Source organism: Eurosta solidaginis, chromosome 4, assembly GCF_040869045.1.
Source record: "Eurosta solidaginis isolate ZX-2024a chromosome 4, ASM4086904v1, whole genome shotgun sequence".
In the NCBI taxonomy this organism is placed as follows: domain Eukaryota; kingdom Metazoa; phylum Arthropoda; class Insecta; order Diptera; family Tephritidae; genus Eurosta; species Eurosta solidaginis.
The window spans coordinates 228,181,421-228,199,655 of NC_090322.1; the positions used below are offsets into that span (position 1 = coordinate 228,181,421).

An 18,235-nucleotide genomic window follows, 5' to 3' on the forward strand; every position below is an offset into this window, starting at 1 on the left:
AAGAACTAACTGAGCTGATGGGCACGCTTACATGAATAGTACAATACACTTTTTTCGAATTAAAAAAAATTCATTTTGTTTCTAAGTTAAATTAATTGATATGACAGGGGTGAAAGAATTACTACTATAGAACAAAGGAGTGAAACTACAATTAGCTAAAACCAAAAAGAAGTTTTTAAATGAAAGCAGTGTTGCTTTTTCGGGTATTTAGTTGGTTAAAATATTACAAAAATTTTAATTATAGTTGTAATAGTTCGTACAGGATTCATTTAAAAATAGAACGAAAAAGCTGTGATATATTAAAGATAAAACATACCGAATTTTAATTACGAATAATTTGCCGTAAATCCACGGCCATGTGTGCTGAATTACCGGTTTCGAAGAGACCTAAAATGATCCCGGAAGTGTCCCTAAATGACACCAAATAGTCACGAAATGATGCCGACGGGATCCTTTACAAATCTCGAAAACTATCCAGAAATGATGCCGGAAGGGTCCCAAAATAATCCCGAAGTAGTCACGAAAAGTCCCGAAATGACCCTGACGGGATCCCGGACGGATCCCGAAAACCGTCCAGATTTTATTCCTGAACGGTCCGCAAATGATCCCGATATAGTCCGAAAAAGTCCCGAAAAAACTCTGACGAGATCCCGGACAAATCCCGAAAATCGCCCAGAAATTATCCCGGAAGAGTCCCAAAATGATTCCGAAATAGTAGTCACGAAAAAGGCCCGAAATGACCCTGACGGGATCCCGAAAACCATCCAGAAATGACTCTGGAGGGATCCCCAAATGATCCCGGAAAAGTCCACAAACCATCCAGAATTGATCTCTGAAGGTTCCGCAAATGATCCCGAAATAGTCCCGAAAGTCACGAAAAACTCAGACCCATCCCGAAAATCATGAAGAAATTATCCTGGAAGGGTCCCAAAATTACCCCGAAATAACTCCGACGGGATCCCGGACAGATCCCGAAAATCATCCAGAACTGAGCTCTGAAACGTCCGCAAATAATCCAGAAATAGTCCGGAAAAAGTCCCGAAAAACTCCGTCGGGATCCCGGACAGATCCCGAAAATCACCCAGAAATTATGCCGGAGGGGTCCCAAAATGATTCCGAAATAGTCCCGAAAAAGTCCCGAAATGACCTTGAGGGGATCCCACACCGATACCGAAAACCATCCAGAATTGATCTCTAAAGGGTCCGCAATTTATCCCAGATAAAGTCGCGAAAAAACTACGAAGGGATCCCGAAGAGATCCCGAAAATCATAGAGAAATTATCCCGGAAGGGTCCCAAAATGATCCCGGAATAGTCCCGAAAAGGCGCGAAATAACCCTGACGGGATCCCGGACGGATCCCGAAAACCACCCATAAATGATCTTTAAGGGCAACTGACCCCGAAATAGTCGTGAAAAAGTCCCGAAATTACCCCGACGGGATCCCGAAAACCATCCAGAAATTATCCCTGAAGGATCCCCAAATGATCCAAGAACAGTCTCGAAATTCTCTGATATTTTCCCGAAAAAGTAAAAAAATAAACCCGACGGGATCTCGGACGGATCCCGAAAACGATCCAGAAATGATGCCGGAAGGGACCCCAAATGATCACGAAATTCCCCCGATGGGATCCCGGACGGATCCCGGATCATCCAGAAATGATGCCGGTTGGTACCCCAAAATGATCCCGAAATAGGCCAGAAATGACCCCGTCGGGATCCCGGACGGATCCCCAAAAGTATACAGAAATGATGCTGGAAGGTGAAATGATCCCCTTAAAGAAAGATGAAAAATGAAATGATCCCCTTATAGTTCCGAAATGATCCTGACGGGATTCCCGACGGATCCCGGAAACTATCCAGAAATGATGCCGGAAAGGTTCCCAAGTTATCCCTAAATAGTCCCAAAATTACACTGACGGTATCCCGGACGGATCACGAAAACCATCCGGAAATGATGGCGAAGGGGTCCCCAAATGATCCCGCATTAGTAGCGGGTTCCGAAATGACCCTGACGAGATCCCCGAAGGATCCCGGAAACTCTCCAGAAATGATACCGGAAAGGTTCCCAAGTTATCCCCAAATAGTCCCGAAATTACCCTGACGGTATGCCGGACGGATACCGAAAACCATCTAGAAAAGTGGCCGGAAGATACCCCAAATGATCCCGAAAAAGTCCTGAAATGATCCAGACGAGATCCCGGACGAATCCCGACAACTATCCATCTAGGTACCCCAAATGATCCCGAAACAGTCCCGAAATGACCCCGCCGGGATCACGGGCGGATCCCGAAAAAGTCATGAAATGACCCCGACGGGATCCCGTACGGATCCCGAAAATCATCCAGAAATGATGAAGGTAGGTACCCAAATGATCCCGAAATAGTCCCGAAATTATCCCGACGGGATCCCGGACGGATCCCGAAAACCAACCAGAAATGATGCCGGTATGTACCCCAAATGGTCCCGATATGACCCCGTCGGGATCCCGAACGGATCCCTAAAACTATTCAGAAATGATGCCGGAAAGGTCCCCAAATAACCCCCTAATAGTCCCGAAATTACGCCGACAGAATCCCGGATGGATCCGGAAACCATCCAGAAATGATGCCGGAGGAGACCCCAAATGATCCCGCTAAAGTCCCAAAATGACCCCGACAGGGCCCCGGACGGATCCCGTAAACCATCCAGAAATGATGCCGGTAGGTACCCCAAATGGTCCCGATATGACCCCGTCGGGATCCCGAACGGATCCCTAAAACTATCCAGAAATGATGCCGAAAGGGTCCCCAAATTATCCTGTATTAGTCGAGAAAAAGTCCCGAAATGACATCGACTGTATCCCGGACGGATCCCGAAAACCATCTAGAAATGATGCCGGAAGAGACCCCAAATGATCCCGCAAAGGTCCCAAAATGACCCTGACAGGATCCCGGACGGATCCCGTAAACCATCCAGAAATGATGCCGGAATGGACCCCAAATGGTCCCGAAATGACACCGACGGGATCCCGGACGGATACCGAAAACCATCCAGAAATTATGCCGGCAGGTACCCCAAATTATCCCGAAATAGTTCCGAAATGACCCTGACGGGATCCCGGACGGATCCCGTAAACCATCCAGAAACGATGCCGGAATGGACCCCAAATGGTCCCGAAATGACACCGACGGGATCCCGGACGGATCCCGAAAACCATCCAGAAATGATGCTGGAATGGACTCCAAATGGTCCCGAAATGACACCGACGGGATCCCGGACGGATCCCGAAAACCATTCAGAAATGATGCCGGAAGAGACCCCAAATGATCCCGCAAAGGTCCCAAAATGACCCCGACAGGATCCCGGACGGATCCCGTAAACCATCCAGAAATGATGCCGGAGGAGACCCCAAATGATCCCGCTAAAGTCCCAAAATGACCCCGACAGGGTCCCGGACGGATCCCGTAAACCATCCAGAAATGATGCCGGAATAGACCCCAAATGATCCCGCAAAAGTCCCAAAATGACCCCGACAGGATCCCGGACGGATCCCGTAAACCATCCAGAAATAATGCCGGAGGAGACCCCAAATGATCCCGCTAAAGTCCCAAAATGACCCCGACAGGGTCCCGGACGGATCCCGTAAACCATCCAGAAATGATGCCGGAATAGACCCCAAATGATCCCGCAAAAGTCCCAAAATGACCCCGACAGGATCCCGGACGGATCCCGTAAAAAAAAAAACAAAATGATGCCGGAAGAGACCCCAAATGATCCCGCAAAAGTCCCAAAATGACGCCGACGGGATCCCGGACGGATCCCGTAAACCATCCAGAAATGATGCCGAAAGGTTCCCCAAATGATCCTGTATTAGTCGAGAAAAAGTTCCGAAATTACCCCGACGGGATCCCGGATGGATCCCGAAAACCATCTAGAAATGATGCCGGAAGGTACCCCAAATGATACCGTAATAGTCCCGAAATGACATCGACGGGATCCCGGACGGATCCCGAAAACCCTCCAGAAATGATGCCGGAAGAGACCCCAAATGATCCCGCAAAAGTCCCAAAATGACCCCGACAGGATCCCGGACGGATCCCGAAAACCATCCAGAAATGATGCCGGAATGGACTTCAAATGGTCCCGAAATGACACCGACGGGATCCCGGACGGATAACGAAAACCATCCAGAAATGATGCAGGCAGGTACCCCAAATTATCCCGAAATAGTCCCGAAATGACCCTGACGGGATCGCGGACGGATCTCGAAAACCATGCAGAAATGATGCCGGAAGATACCCCTATGATCCCGAAATAGCCCCGAAATGGTCCCGACGGGATCCCGGACGGATCCCTAAAACCATCCAGGAATGATTACGGAAAGGACCCAAACTGACCACGAAAAAGTCCCGTAATGATCCCGGAAACCATCAAGAATTTATCTCTCGAAGGTACGCAAATGATCCCGAAAGTACCCCGACGGGATCCCGGACGGATCCCGAAAACCATCCAGAAATGATGCCGGAAGGGTCCCCAAATGATCGCGAAATAGTCCCGAAATGATTCCGTAATAGTCCCGAAAATGTCCCAAAATAATCCCGACGGGATCCCGGACGGATCCCGAAAACTATACAGAAATGATCCCGGAAGGGTCCCAAAATGATCCCGAAATAGTCCCGAAAAAGTCCCGAAATTACCCCGGTGTAATCCCGGACCGATCCCGAAAACCATCCAGAAATGATCCCGGAGGGTCTCGATATGACCCTTACGGGATTACAAATAAGGTGAAGCTAATTATAAAACCATGTTAATAAGGCAGCAGGCGCATTGGAGCGAATAAAAAGTTACATAGAAACATACAGGTAAAGCTAATAAAAGCGTGCTAATAAAAACGATTGATGGTGGGCGGATGGCGGGAGTAGAGGAGAGGACCACTGATCGTTCCTCCAAAATTGTCTAGATCTCGTTCTGTATGTACCAGATACCAAAAACTATTGATTTAGGAGAAAATTTATATTGAATTATAACAATTTATAGATTTTACACCAGAGGGGGAGATAAAGGGGGGGGGGGGGGTATCACTGCTTACTTTGTAAGCCCTCGACTTATTTGACCCCTTGAGTCTGTGATATTGGTGAAGGCCAGTATACGTAAAGTTATAATGTGTAAAAATTATTGAAAAATAATTTCTCGAAGGGGTCGTGGGACCCCCACCCCTCTTTCCATGTTCGAACAAAATTTCGCTAGTATACTACTGTCTGTGTCCCAAATTTCATCAAAATCCGTGTAGCCATTCTGGCGTGATTCAGTCGCAAAGACGAAAAAATATAATAATTAAATTATAACTGTTCCTAGGGGGCGGGGACCACGCCCCTTTTCAAAAATATATAGTTAGTAGATCCTTTTAGACTATTGGCTATATGTGTGCAAAATTTCATCCAAATCGGTCCAGCCGTTCTTGCGTGATTGAGTCACAAAGACAAACGTCTGGACAAACATCCAAACATCCAAACATCCAAACATCCAAACATCCAAACATCTTCACATCCAAACTTTGCCATTTATAATATATATTAGATTAGATTAGATACTAGCCTTTACCCGCGGCCCCGTCCGCAAGGAGAAATTTAAATATATGGGCTATTCGCGTTAGCCTGCTTATCAAGTTATCTGTTTAATGCATTTTATTTTTGTTTTCTGTCTAATGCATTTTATTTTTGTAATTGAGTAAAAAAAAGAACTAAATGAGCTGATAACCTGATAGGATCCCAAATGATCCCGAAATTAGAAAATATCCAGGAAGGGTCCCTAAATTATCCCGACATACTTCAGAAAAAGTTCCGAAATGGCTCCGAGGGGATCCACGACGGATCGCGAAAACCATACAGAAATTATTCCGGAAGGATCTCAAAATGATCCCGAAATAGTCCGGAAATGACCCAGATGGGATCCCGCACAGATCCAGAGATGATCCCACAAGGGTCCAAAAACTATCCCGGAAAACTAACAAAATCCCCGAAATGGCTCCTACGGCATCCCGGACGGATCCAGAAATGATCTCGGAAGGGTGCCCAAATGATCCCAAAATGGTCCCGAAATGACCCTGATGGATCAGGCAAACCATCAAGAAATTATGCCGGAAGGGTCCCCAAATGATCCCGAAATAATACAGATAAAGTCACGAAACGACCCCTAGAGGATCCCCAAATGATCCCGTATTAGCCCCGAAAAGGTCCCGAAATAACCCGGACGGGATCCCGGACAAATCCCGAAAACCATCCAGAAATGATGCCGGAAGGGATCCCAAGTGATTCCGAAATAGTCCCGCAATGATTCCGACGGGATCCCGAACGGATACCGAAAATCATCCAGAAGTGATTCCGGAAAGGTCCTCAAATGATCACCTAATAGTCCCGAAATTACCCATATGGGGTCCTGGACGGATCCTGTAAACCATCCAGAAATGATCCCGATATAGTCCCGAAGAAGTCCCGAAATGACCCTGACGGGATCTCGAACGCATCCCTAAATGACCCTGACGGGATCCCGGACAGATCCCGAAATCCATCCAGAAATGATCTTGGGAGGGACCCCAAAAGATCCCGAAAAAGTCCCGCAATGATTCCGACGGGATCCTGAACGGATACCGAAAACCATCCAGAAGTGATGCCGGAAAGGTCCTCAAATGAACACCTAATACCAAAATAACCCTGATGGCATCCCGGACTGATCCCGAAATCCATCCAGAAATGATCTTGGGAAGGTCCCAAAATGATCCCGAAATAGTCTCGGAAAAGTCCAGAAATTACCCTGACGGGTTCCTGGACGAATCTTTAAAGTCATCCTTAAATGATCCCGAAAAAGTCCCGAAATGACATTAACGGGACCCCGAAAGGATCACGAAAACTATCCAGAAATGATGCCGGAAAGGTCCTCAAATAATCTCCTAATAGTTCCGAACAGACCCTGACGGGATCCCGAACGGATCCCGACAACTATCTAGAAATGATGCCGAAAGGGCCCGCAAATGAACCCGTATTAGTCGAGAAAAAGTTCCGAAATGACCCCGACGGGATGCCGGACGAATCCCAAAAACCATCCAGAAATGAATCCGGAAGGGGCCCCAAATTATCCCGAAAAAGTCCCGCAATTATTCCGACGGGATCCTGAACGGATACCGAAAACCATCCAGAAGTGATGCCGGAAAGGTCCTCAAATGATCACCTAATAGTCCCAAAATTACCCTGACGGCATCCCGGACAGATCCGAAATCCATCCAGAAATGATCTTGGGAAAAAAACGATCCCGAAATAGTCTCGGAAAAGTCCAGATATTACCCTGACGGGTTCCCGGACGAATCCTGAAAGCCATCCTTAAATGATCCCGAAAAAGTCCCGAAATGACCCTGACGGGATCCCGAAAGGATTCCGAAAACTATCCAGAAATGATTCCGGAAAGGTCCTCAAATGATCCCCTAATAGTCCCGAAATGACCGTGACGGGATCCCGAACGGATCCCGACAACTATCCAGAAATGATGCCGAAAGGGTCCGCAAATGATCCCGTATTAGTCGAGAAAAACTCCAGAAATGACACCGACGGGATGACGGACGGACCGAAAACCATCCAGAAATGATGCCGGAAGGGCCCCCAAATGATCCCGAAAAGGTCCCCAAATGACCCCGACGAGATCCCGGACGGATACCGAAAACCGCTCAGAAATGATGCCGGTAGGTACCCCAAATGATCCCGAAATAGTCCCGAAATTACCCTGAATGGGATCCCGGACGGATGCCGAAAGGGTGCCCAAATGTTCCCGTATTAGTCGCGAAAAAGTCCCGAAATTACCCCGACGGGATCCCTGACGGATCCCGAAAACCATCCAGAAATGATGCCGGAAGAGCCTCCAAATGATCCCGAAAAGGTTCCCAAATGACCCCGACGAGATCCCGGACGGATACCGAAAACCATCCAGAAATGATGCTGGCAGGTACCCCAAATGATCCCGAAATAGTCCCGAAATGACCCCGTCCGGATCCCAGACGGATCCCGAAAACTATCCAGAAATGATGCCGAAAGGGTCCCCAAATGATCCCGTATTAGTCGAGAAAAAGTCCCGAAATGACCCCGACGGGATCCCGGACGGATCCCGAAAACCATCCAGAAATGATGCCGGAAGGGCCCCCAAATGATCCCGAAAAAGTCCCAAAATGACCCCGACATACTCCAGAAAAAGTTCCGAAATGGCTCCGAGGGGATCCACGACGGATCGCGAAAACCATACAGAAATGATTCCGGAAGGATCCCGAAATAGTCCGGAAATGACCCAGATGGGATCCGGCACAGATCCAGAAATGATTCCGGAAGGGTCCAAAAACTATCCCGGAAAAGTAAGAAAAAATCCCGAAATGGCTCCTACGGCATCCCGGACGGATCCAGAAATGGTCTCGGAAGGGTCCCCAAATGATCCCAAAATGGTCCCGAAATGACCCTGATGGATCCGGCAAACCATCAAGAAATTTTGCCGGAAGTGTCCCCAAATGATCCCGAAATAATACAGAAAAAGTCACGAAACGACCCCTAGAGGATCCCCAAATGATCCCGTATTAGCCCCGAAAAGGTCCCGAAATAACCCCGACGGGATTCCGGACAAATCCCGAAAACCATCCAGAAATGGTGCCGGAAGGGATCCCAAATGATTCCGAAAAAGTCCCGCAATGATTCCGACGGGATCCCGAACGGATACCGAAAATCATCCAGGAGTGATGCCGGAAAGGTCCTCAAATGATCACCTAATATTCCCGAAATGACCCTTAAGGGATCCTGGACGTATCCCGTAAACCATCCAGAAATGATCCCGAAATGACCCTGACGGGATCTCGAAAGCATCCCTAAATGACCCTGACGGGATCCCGGACAGATCCCGAAATCCATCCAGAAATGATCTTGGGAGGGACCCCAAATGATCCCGAAAAAGTCCCGCAATGATTCCGACGGGATCCTGAACGGATACCGAAAACCATCCAGAAGTGATGTCGGAAAGGTCCTCAAATGATCACCTAATAGTCCCAAAATGACCCTGACGGCATCCCGGACTGATCCCGAAATCCATCCAGAAATGATCTTGGGAAGGTCCCAAAATGATCCCAAAATAGTCTCGGAAAAGTCCAGAAATTACCCTGACGGGTTCCCAGACGAATCCTGAAAGCCATCCTTAAATGATCCCGAAAAAGTCCCGAAATGACCCTACGGGATCCCGAAAAGATTCCGAAAACTATCCAGAAATGATGCCAGAAAGGTCCTCAAATGATCCCCTAATAGTCCCGAAATGACCGTGACGGGATCCCGAACGGATCCCGACAACTATCCAGAAATGATGCCGAAAGGGTCCGCAAATGATCCCGTATTAGTCGAGAAAAACTCCCGAAAAGACCCCGACGGGATCCCGGACGAATCCGGAAAACCATCCAGAAATGATGCCGGTAGGTATCCCAAATGATCCCGAAATTGTCCCGAAATGACCTCGTCGGCATCCCGGACGGATCCCGAAAACCATCCAGAAATGATGACGGAAGAGCCCCCAAATGATCCCGAAAAAGTCCCCAAATGACCCCGACGAGATCCCGGACGGATCCCGAAAACCATCCAGAAATGATGCCGGAAGAGCCCCCAAATGGTCCCGAAAGATCCCAGACGGATCTCGAAAACCATCCAGAAATCAAGCCGAAGGGTCCCCAAATTATCCCGTATTAGTCGCGAAAAAGTCCCGAAATGACCCCGACGGGATGCCGGACGAATCCCGAAGACCATCCAGAAATGATGCCTAAAGGGACCCAAAATAACCCCGAAAAAGTCCCGTAATGATCCCGGCAACCATCAAGAATTAACTCTCGAAGGTACGCAAATGATCCCGAAAGTACCACGACGGGATCCCGGACGGATTCCGAAAACCATCCAGAAATGATACCGGAAGGGTCCCCAAATGATCGCGAAATAATCCCGAAATGATTCCGGAATAATCCCGAAAAAGTCCCAAAATAACCCCGACGGGAGCCCGGACGGATCCCGAAAACTATACAGAAATGATCCCGGAAGGGTCCCAAAATGATCCCGAAATAGTCCCGACAAAGTCCCGAAATTACCCCGGCGGGAACCCGGACGATCCCGAAAACCATCCAGAAATGATCCCGGAAGGGTCTCCATATGACCCTTACGGGATTACAAATAAGGTGAAGCTAATTATAAAACCATGTTAATAAGGCAGCAGGCGCATTGGAGCGAATGAAAAGTTACATAGAAACATACAGGTAAAGCTAATAAAAGCTAATAAAAACAATTGAAGGAGGGCGGATGGCGGGAGTAAAAGGAGAGGACCACTGATCGTTCCTCCAAAATTGTCTAGATCTCGATCTGTATGTGCCAGATACCAAAAACTATTGATTTAGGAGAAAATTTATATTGAGTTATAACAATTTATAGATTTTACACCATAGGGAAGATAAAGGGGGGGGGGGGGGGGGGGGAGTGGAGGGTGTCACTGCTTACTTTGTAAGCCCTCGACTTAATTGACCCCTTGAGTCTGTGATATTGGTGAAGGCCAGTATACGTAAAGTTATAATGTGTAAAAATTATTAAAAAGTAATTGCTCGAAGAGGTCGTGGAAACCCCACCCCTCTTTCCATGTTCGAAAAAAATTTCGGTGGTAGACTACTGTCTGTGTCCCAAATTTCATCAAAATCCTTGTAGCCATTCTGGCGTGATTCAGTCGCAAAGACGAAAAAATATAATAATTAAATTATAACTGTTCCTAGGGGGCGGGGACCACGCCCCTTTTCAAAAATATATAGCTAGTATATCCTATATATAGCTAGTATATCCTATATTGGCTATATGTGTGCAAAATTTCATCCAAATCGGTCCAGCCGTTCTTGCGTGATTGAGTCACAAAGACAAACGTCTGGACAAACATCCAAACATCCAAACTTTCCCATTTATAATATATATATTAGATTAGATTTTAGATATTAGATTAATAACAGCTAGATATTTCGATCGGTTATACAACACTATTTAAAATATATGAAAATAAAAATTTCTTCTCGCCTAGCATAGCTTATAGCGAGCACTCTGTCGTGAGCCTAACACTTTCAAAACTTATACAAAGAAATTCGATGCATTACTTCTCGTTTGGAAATTTGATATTTAAATCTTTCTCACCCAGCTCAATGAGTTCAAGGAATTCCAGAACTATTGTGGTGTTAAGCCACGCAAGGTAATTGAAAACTAAGTATCTTCGCACAATAAATATTTTAACTCGAAGACAGAAGGAAGCAAATGCAAAAGAGATTTGATTTCGGAAGAAATGTTTTATATAAAATAATTCCCGTAGGCGCTAGCAGAATCCCAGAGTACTGAGATCAAAACTCAAACTTACTGAATCTAGGCTCAGATATTAAGTTTAAACGCTAAGAGAAAAGGTAAGCATCTATAAAAATAGCACTAACAAAATTGCCTAGTTTCATTTATGATTTACTGAGTTTTCCACATACATAGTTCGGCAATACCAGAACGCAAATTTTGAACCGTTTCTTACTAAAACCTAACTGCACCATACATTTTATCTCATTGCAATCAACAACATAATGCTGAGTCAAAATATAGTATAATTTTTGGTTGCATGCCCATATATTTGTTTGTTCAGCTTGAATTAAAGGAAAGTCTTCACTATGTTTAGTCAAATTTTATATAGAAACATGCTAAAGTTTTGTATTTTATACTAATAAAATAAAACAAAAATTTGGTTCTTTTTTCGATGCATTTTGGTCCCAAATGAAATGGTGTGGCAACCGTGTTCGCTTTACCAAAAATGTCTCACTTGTAGATACGAGGTTAACGAATAAACGGGACGATGTGTATATGCATATTATGCATGTTAGGTTTCTACATAGGTATATTGTAATTTATTCTGTGAAAGTACATAATGTAAACAAATATGTATAGCAAGAGGCAACACTTTTTTACTATTATCTTTACTTATTTGCGCTTACAATTCTTTATTTTTCAGTTTTACCCTTTTCTGAACAACAGCTGTTGTGTGGTTATTTCGATGTAACCACCTACTTTTGTGGGTAAAAAATTATCCGGCTACTTTCGCAGGTAGAATACCAAAAGGGTGTAAAAGTTGCCACATGATTTCGTTACCGTGGTGAAGAATGTTGTTACCACACTAGAATCGGGGCGTTAGCATAGACTTGACTTGACTTGGGAACTGTCACTTACAGTTCTGTTAAATGAACATTTTATGTTACTGATTACTCAAAACTTAGCAACACTTAACTTGACTTAGAAGTCTGTTGAATTTTGATTTTCTATGTAAGTTTTAAGTGAAGTTTATATTTTGAGATGCCATTTGTTTGTTTCCATTTCATTTTGACATTTTGTCATACAAATTGACATTTATTGATTATGATGCCAGATTGTATGCGCTAAGTGGATTATAATCGTGGCTAAGGTGCCAAGTTTACGCCAAGTCAAGTCAAGTAAAGTCTATGCTAAGTATCAGTAATGGAGCCTTAAATATGAGCAATAAAGCGTGTGCTCAAAGTATCCACGAAATGTGTGAGCCACTTGGTTTTTTGAATTGTTTCCGGTCGAATGTGCTGTAGTATAAAATAATACTATTATCGAAAAATTATTTATTATTGAGTGAAAAAAGGTGTCTAAAATATAGTGCGATGACAAAATAATCAGAGCATGAATTAATAAAATGCCTAAACATACACATATACACACATACATAGTACTAAAGAAGATATAAGAATGTGTTAAAAATAGAATACATAAATTTGTCTCAAGTTTTGTGCGTTTCACTCGTTTTTTATCGATTTTTCATGAGTACACGAATTTGTTTTTGTTACATCTACAAGAGCTAAACAAAGTATTACGTGAAACTCGGCTTTGAAAAAATCGGCTTATAATACACAACCATACAAACAATTTTATACGTAATAAATATTTCAAAAGACATCAACAATACGTACAGTGCGAAAGAATTAGCATAGAAGGCTTTATGTTTCATTAGTGCGCCATTAACGAGTCCGTGCTTTGCACACAGAGTATATTAACTTTGATTGTTGAATAACGGTTGGTTGTACAGGTATAAAGGAATCGAGATAGATATATCAAAATCATCAGTCTCGAAAAAAAATTGATTGAGCCATATCCGTCCGTCCGTCCGTTAACACGATAACTTGAGCAAATATTGAGATATCTTCACCAAATTTGGCACGAGCTGGACCCACAATAGATTGGTATTGCAAATGAGCGAAATCGGATGATAACCACTCCCACTTTTTATATATATAGAATTTTAGAAAAAAAAACCTGATAATTTAATAAATAATACACCTAGAATGTTGAAATTTGACATGTGGACTGATATTGAAACTCTTGATAAAAATTTGGAAACACTTTTTAAAATGGGCGTGGCACCGCCCACTTGTGTTAAATCAATTTTACAAATATTATTAATCAAGAATCGTTAAACCTATCGTAACAAAATTCGGCAGAGAGGTTGCCTTTGCTATAAGGAATGCTTTGAAGAAAAATTAACGAAATTGGTTAAGGACCACGCCCACTTTTATATAAACGATTTTTAGAAGGGTCATGGATGAACAAAATAAGCTATATCTTTGCAAAAAAGAGCTGTATATCAATGGTCTTTCATTTCCCAAGTGTATTTATGACAGTAAATAGGAAAAACCGTCCCTTTAGGACTAAGCAGATTTCTATGTTTCGGGAGCCATAACTCGAAGAAAAATTTCGTAATAAAATTGGGTAGACAAATTTTCCCTATAGAAGGAAATATTTCTAGAAAAAATGGCGAGCTCGGTTAAAGACCACGCACACTTTTATATAAAAGATTTTTAAAAGGGTCGTAGACGAAAATAATAAGCTACTTATATCTTAGCAAAAAAGAGCTTTTTATTCACAGAATTTTGCTTTCTAAATTGAATTATAACATTAAATTGGAAAATACTAAAATTTTTGAAAATGGGTGTGGCACCGCCCCTTTTATGACTAAGCAATTTTCTATGTTTCGGGAGCCATAACTCGAAGAATATCGTAATGAAATTGTGTACACAAATTTTCCCTATAGTAGAAAATATATCTGGTAAAAATGGACGGGATCGGTTAAGGACCACGGCAACTTAGATATAAAACAAGTTTAAAAGGGTCGTAGACTAGAATAATAAGCAATAACTTAGCAAAAAATAGTTTTGAATCAAAGATATTTCAATTATCAAGTTTTACTGTAAGAGGAAATAGGGACAAATTTTTTTTAAACGGGCGGTGCCACGTGTTATGTAGAAAAGTGATTTATCTGAAATGAAAGCTCACACGGAGTATATAATGTGTGGTTACACCCGAACTTAGACACCTTTACTTATTTTTTAATAAAATTTAGTGGAGAGATTAGTGTACGGTTTCTTTTATGAAAATTATGAATCCCGTAAAATTGTTAATTATAGTACACAAGTACATTGTTATTAAAGTTTAGGCATTTTCATCACCCGATTGAAAATAAAAGTCGCAAAACTGTAAAATTTTCCCTAGAACTCGATCAGATCCACCTTGGTCTGAAGCTGGGAGTTTAATTAAATTATTGGAGGAGCCAGGGCACTAGCCCCTGAGGGTTAAGGGGCGGAGCCTCTCTAGGAAAATATATAATTTTTTTATAAAAAAACTGGAAGCCTCCGGAAGATAAAAAGTTTAGTTTTGCCATCTACCAAGGAGAATTCTTCTACTTTAAAGCAAGATGCTTTGTGGAAAATTTTACCGCATTCAACGCCGTAAAAAATAGTTGAACAATAAATAATATAACCGCCAAATTTGTTCAGAAAACAATGCAACGAAGACGAAGTGATATCTGTGAATTTCATTTACGTGGCTGGAAGATATACATGCCGATTTCCGTCGTTTTCGCACGCCGCCGCCGAATGTCAAAAATATCGTCGCGGCGGCGGCGGCGGCGTTCAGCGCGTTACTATATTTTATACTCATTTAAGACTGTTTAGGGCATTTATTGTTCATGTCGAAAATTGGTCCGATATGGTCGAAAGGGGTATCAACGGATGCGCATCACTGCCAGTTATAAGAATCCAATTGCGAAATTTAACTCTTTCGCCCAGTCAAAAGTTATTTAAATAAAACGGTCGCTTTCAGTGCCAGCTTAACACGGATTGTGCATCACCCGATTCGTAAGCTATTAAAACAAAGAACTTAAAGGAGACGTTATATAAAAAATTTAAATGCTTACTTTGCATAATTTTTTCAAAAAATTAATAAGGACCAATGAATTGAAATAAAATGACCCAAGTCGAGCATGTTTTCAAATTGTCCTTAAGTTGTTAAAAAGCAAGTTACCCCAAAAAGGTGCAGATTTTTTCTCGTCATCATCCAACACCCAAGTCTCCCGGTTTGCCATTTCCTTAAGTTGGCGGCCCTATCCCCAACTAGTCCCTTGGAGTGAATCACATTGTTTATAGCTTACCAACAAAGTTTAAATATAACCTACGCCTTACGGCTCCTTTTACATATGTGAATACGTAGGCACATATATTTACCAGGTGAGGCTTTATCCTTCGCAAGAACACTCAAATTGGTGAAGCAAAAGCTTTCCCAAGACAGTCGAACAAATTACCGGGTGTGCTAGTACTCTAACGTAGTGGACAGTCGAACTAGGCTGAAAACTGAAGCTACGCAGTTATTTATAAGGCATGAAAAACAATAGTTTGGACTGAGCCTAATATTGACATCTTTCAACTTTCATTCTTAAATATCGTTTTGTTTAACGAAGACTACTGAAATAAATGTTTCGAGCACAAACGTTTGCAAATTTTGGTCTACATTTAAAAAAAATTATCCAGGGTCTTTGTTAAATTTATTACGTAGGATTATACTCTTTGCACCTATAAGTAACGAAATAATATCCACTTGGACTGCTTATGATTTTGAGGGCGGCATCCTTGGCCGAATAGTTACTCCCTAATGTTTTAAGGTTTTTCGCTGGTAGTTCTCGGCAGCATAAATAAATAAATGTAAGGCGCTATAACCTCCGAAGAGATTTTAGGCCAATTTGCGTCGTGCTCCTTTTAATTTTTCTTACAAATTGGCGGGACGGGACCTACGTGTTTTATGTCGACTCCGAACGGCATCTGCTTCTTCGGTGTGGTAGGCACGCTACCACCACACCACCTCGACAGCATAGCGCGACAAAAAAAAATTAGTTAGAAAGTCTTCGGTGTTACACCCAGAGCTTCTAAGAAAGTGACGTCGACGAAGGTGTGAGTTCGAAGCCGCAGTCCTATAGCTTCTGTGTTGGCATGTGGAGTGAGGTTCAGGAGGCGTGGTAGTGACTGGTGGTGGACACGATTACTACTGTTCGTACATCGGAGAGATATGAGTATTTAAAGGCCATTAATAGCAACCGTAAGACCGTAAGTCGCCTTTGTGCGTGACCAGAAAGGGGCCACAAATAATTTAAAGAAATCGTGTCTACAACAAGTATTAGGAATTAGACAAGAACACCTCCTTTGGTGAAACAACGATTTGTACGAGACATACAGACAAAAGTGTGACCATTTAAGTACTTAATTTTTTTTCGCCAGACGCAGCAGTACCAGTCCCTTAGATCAGGGTGAGTTTCGAAGCCTCCCTGGAATGCAGGACATTCCCTCCGCAAGGAGCTGAATGATCCACGAGACTTTGAGGCAAACCCTAGGATCTTTCCGAAATGGCCAAACCGTTGATTTCCTTAAATACATACAAACAAAACCTTTCCTAAACATTATTTTTTAAAGAGAAAAATCAAGCTTTTAAAGTAAGAACACTGGCGTAAGCCGGCGCGCCGCCCACGCCGCCGCCGGTATATAATTATTCCTACGCCACCGCCGCCGATATAGTTATCGGCGTAAACATCTAATACCTAGTTATGTATGTTCGTACCCTGAAGGGGAAGTCAGTAAGTAGTGATATAAATTTCTGGTTCGGAACTAGACCTAAAGTGCCTAATAATTACTAATTCGTTAGTAGGTAGATTTTCTCTAGTTATGAAATTGACAGTTTGGATTTTTATAGTTCATATTTAACATATATTTGAGAAAAAGGCCACCAACAAAACACTGATACCAGCTTTAAGGAGCTTTGACTATGAATATGCCTTTGTTACCCACATCTTCCCTCCAGTTCGGAACCATCGAAAAAGAAGATAGTATCATACTAGAAGCAACATGAAGAGTTCGGTTCGGTTCCGAGCCAACAAAATAGTACCAAGAAAGAAGTAGATGTTAGCTGTAAATTTTTACACTAGTTCGTAACTATCGAAAAATTCCCAATAAAGAACAAATTCTAAAGCGGAAATGGTCCGCAAATCAGAACTTCCTGGATAATTTGTATTTTTATTATTTTGATGATTTCTGGAAAAATTTTATATATTAAAAAATACATGCATACATAAAGGTATGTATATCCGGAACACTTGCGACAGGTTGTGAAATAATTAAAAGCATATATCTATTTTTCTCACGTTCAAAGTTATGATGGGAATTATTAATAAATGCTTTAACAAAAACTGTCAAACGTGAATCTGAAACACGATGAAGCGGTTAGCGTTATCATTGATGGGCTAGAGAATGCAGTAGAACACTTAGAACAATTAGCAGAGAACACTAACACGACTAGTGACACCAGAAGCGAAGATAAAATTCTGTTGCAAAATATACTAAATTTTAGTTTCATAACATTAGTTCATTTCTGGTATGAAATCTTAAGGAGGATCGATCGTGTGCAGCTTAGATTCCAAAATCCGAGTATGAATTTTACAGAAACGTATCACGATCTTAAATCATTAACGACTGAACTATCCGAAATTCGAGACACTCTCTGTGAAGAAGCAATAGAAAAAGTGAAGTCTCTTTGTGAAAAATGGGATATTGATATAGTAAAACGTGTAAGAAAGAAGGCGCCGCAAAATGCCCGGAGAATCGGCTAGAGATGTTGGTCTTTCCGCAGAATGTTAAATTTCTCGCGTTACGAAAAGTGTCCTCGATCGTCTCCAACAAGAAATACGTACAAAATTTACGCGACTAAATGACCTTAATTTTAAATTTGGATTTCTCTTAGAATTTTGAAATGATAAATTTTGATGATATCATTGATATATTTGCTTCCTCAAAGACAAGCAAAATTTGCACAT

The 18,235-nt window shown here is 42.7% G+C and overlaps 1 protein-coding gene across 7 annotated transcripts in view; it reads left to right on the forward strand.

Annotated features, from left to right (window-relative positions):
- Nucleotides 1-18,235, forward strand: part of LOC137251048 (L-asparaginase) — a 194,145-nt gene that overhangs the window by 152,009 nt on the left and 23,901 nt on the right. The window contains exon 1 of one of the 7 annotated variants that reach the window (XM_067784934.1): nt 12,564-12,694. The exons of 2 other annotated variants lie outside the window; for them this stretch is intronic. Coding sequence is in view for 1 of the 5 variants with exons in the window: in XM_067784930.1 (XP_067641031.1) it covers nt 12,746-12,778 (33 nt within the window). In the remaining 4 variants the exon portion in view is untranslated. 4 more of the 7 variants (XM_067784940.1, XM_067784930.1, XM_067784936.1 and 1 more) reach the window with 4 other exon arrangements.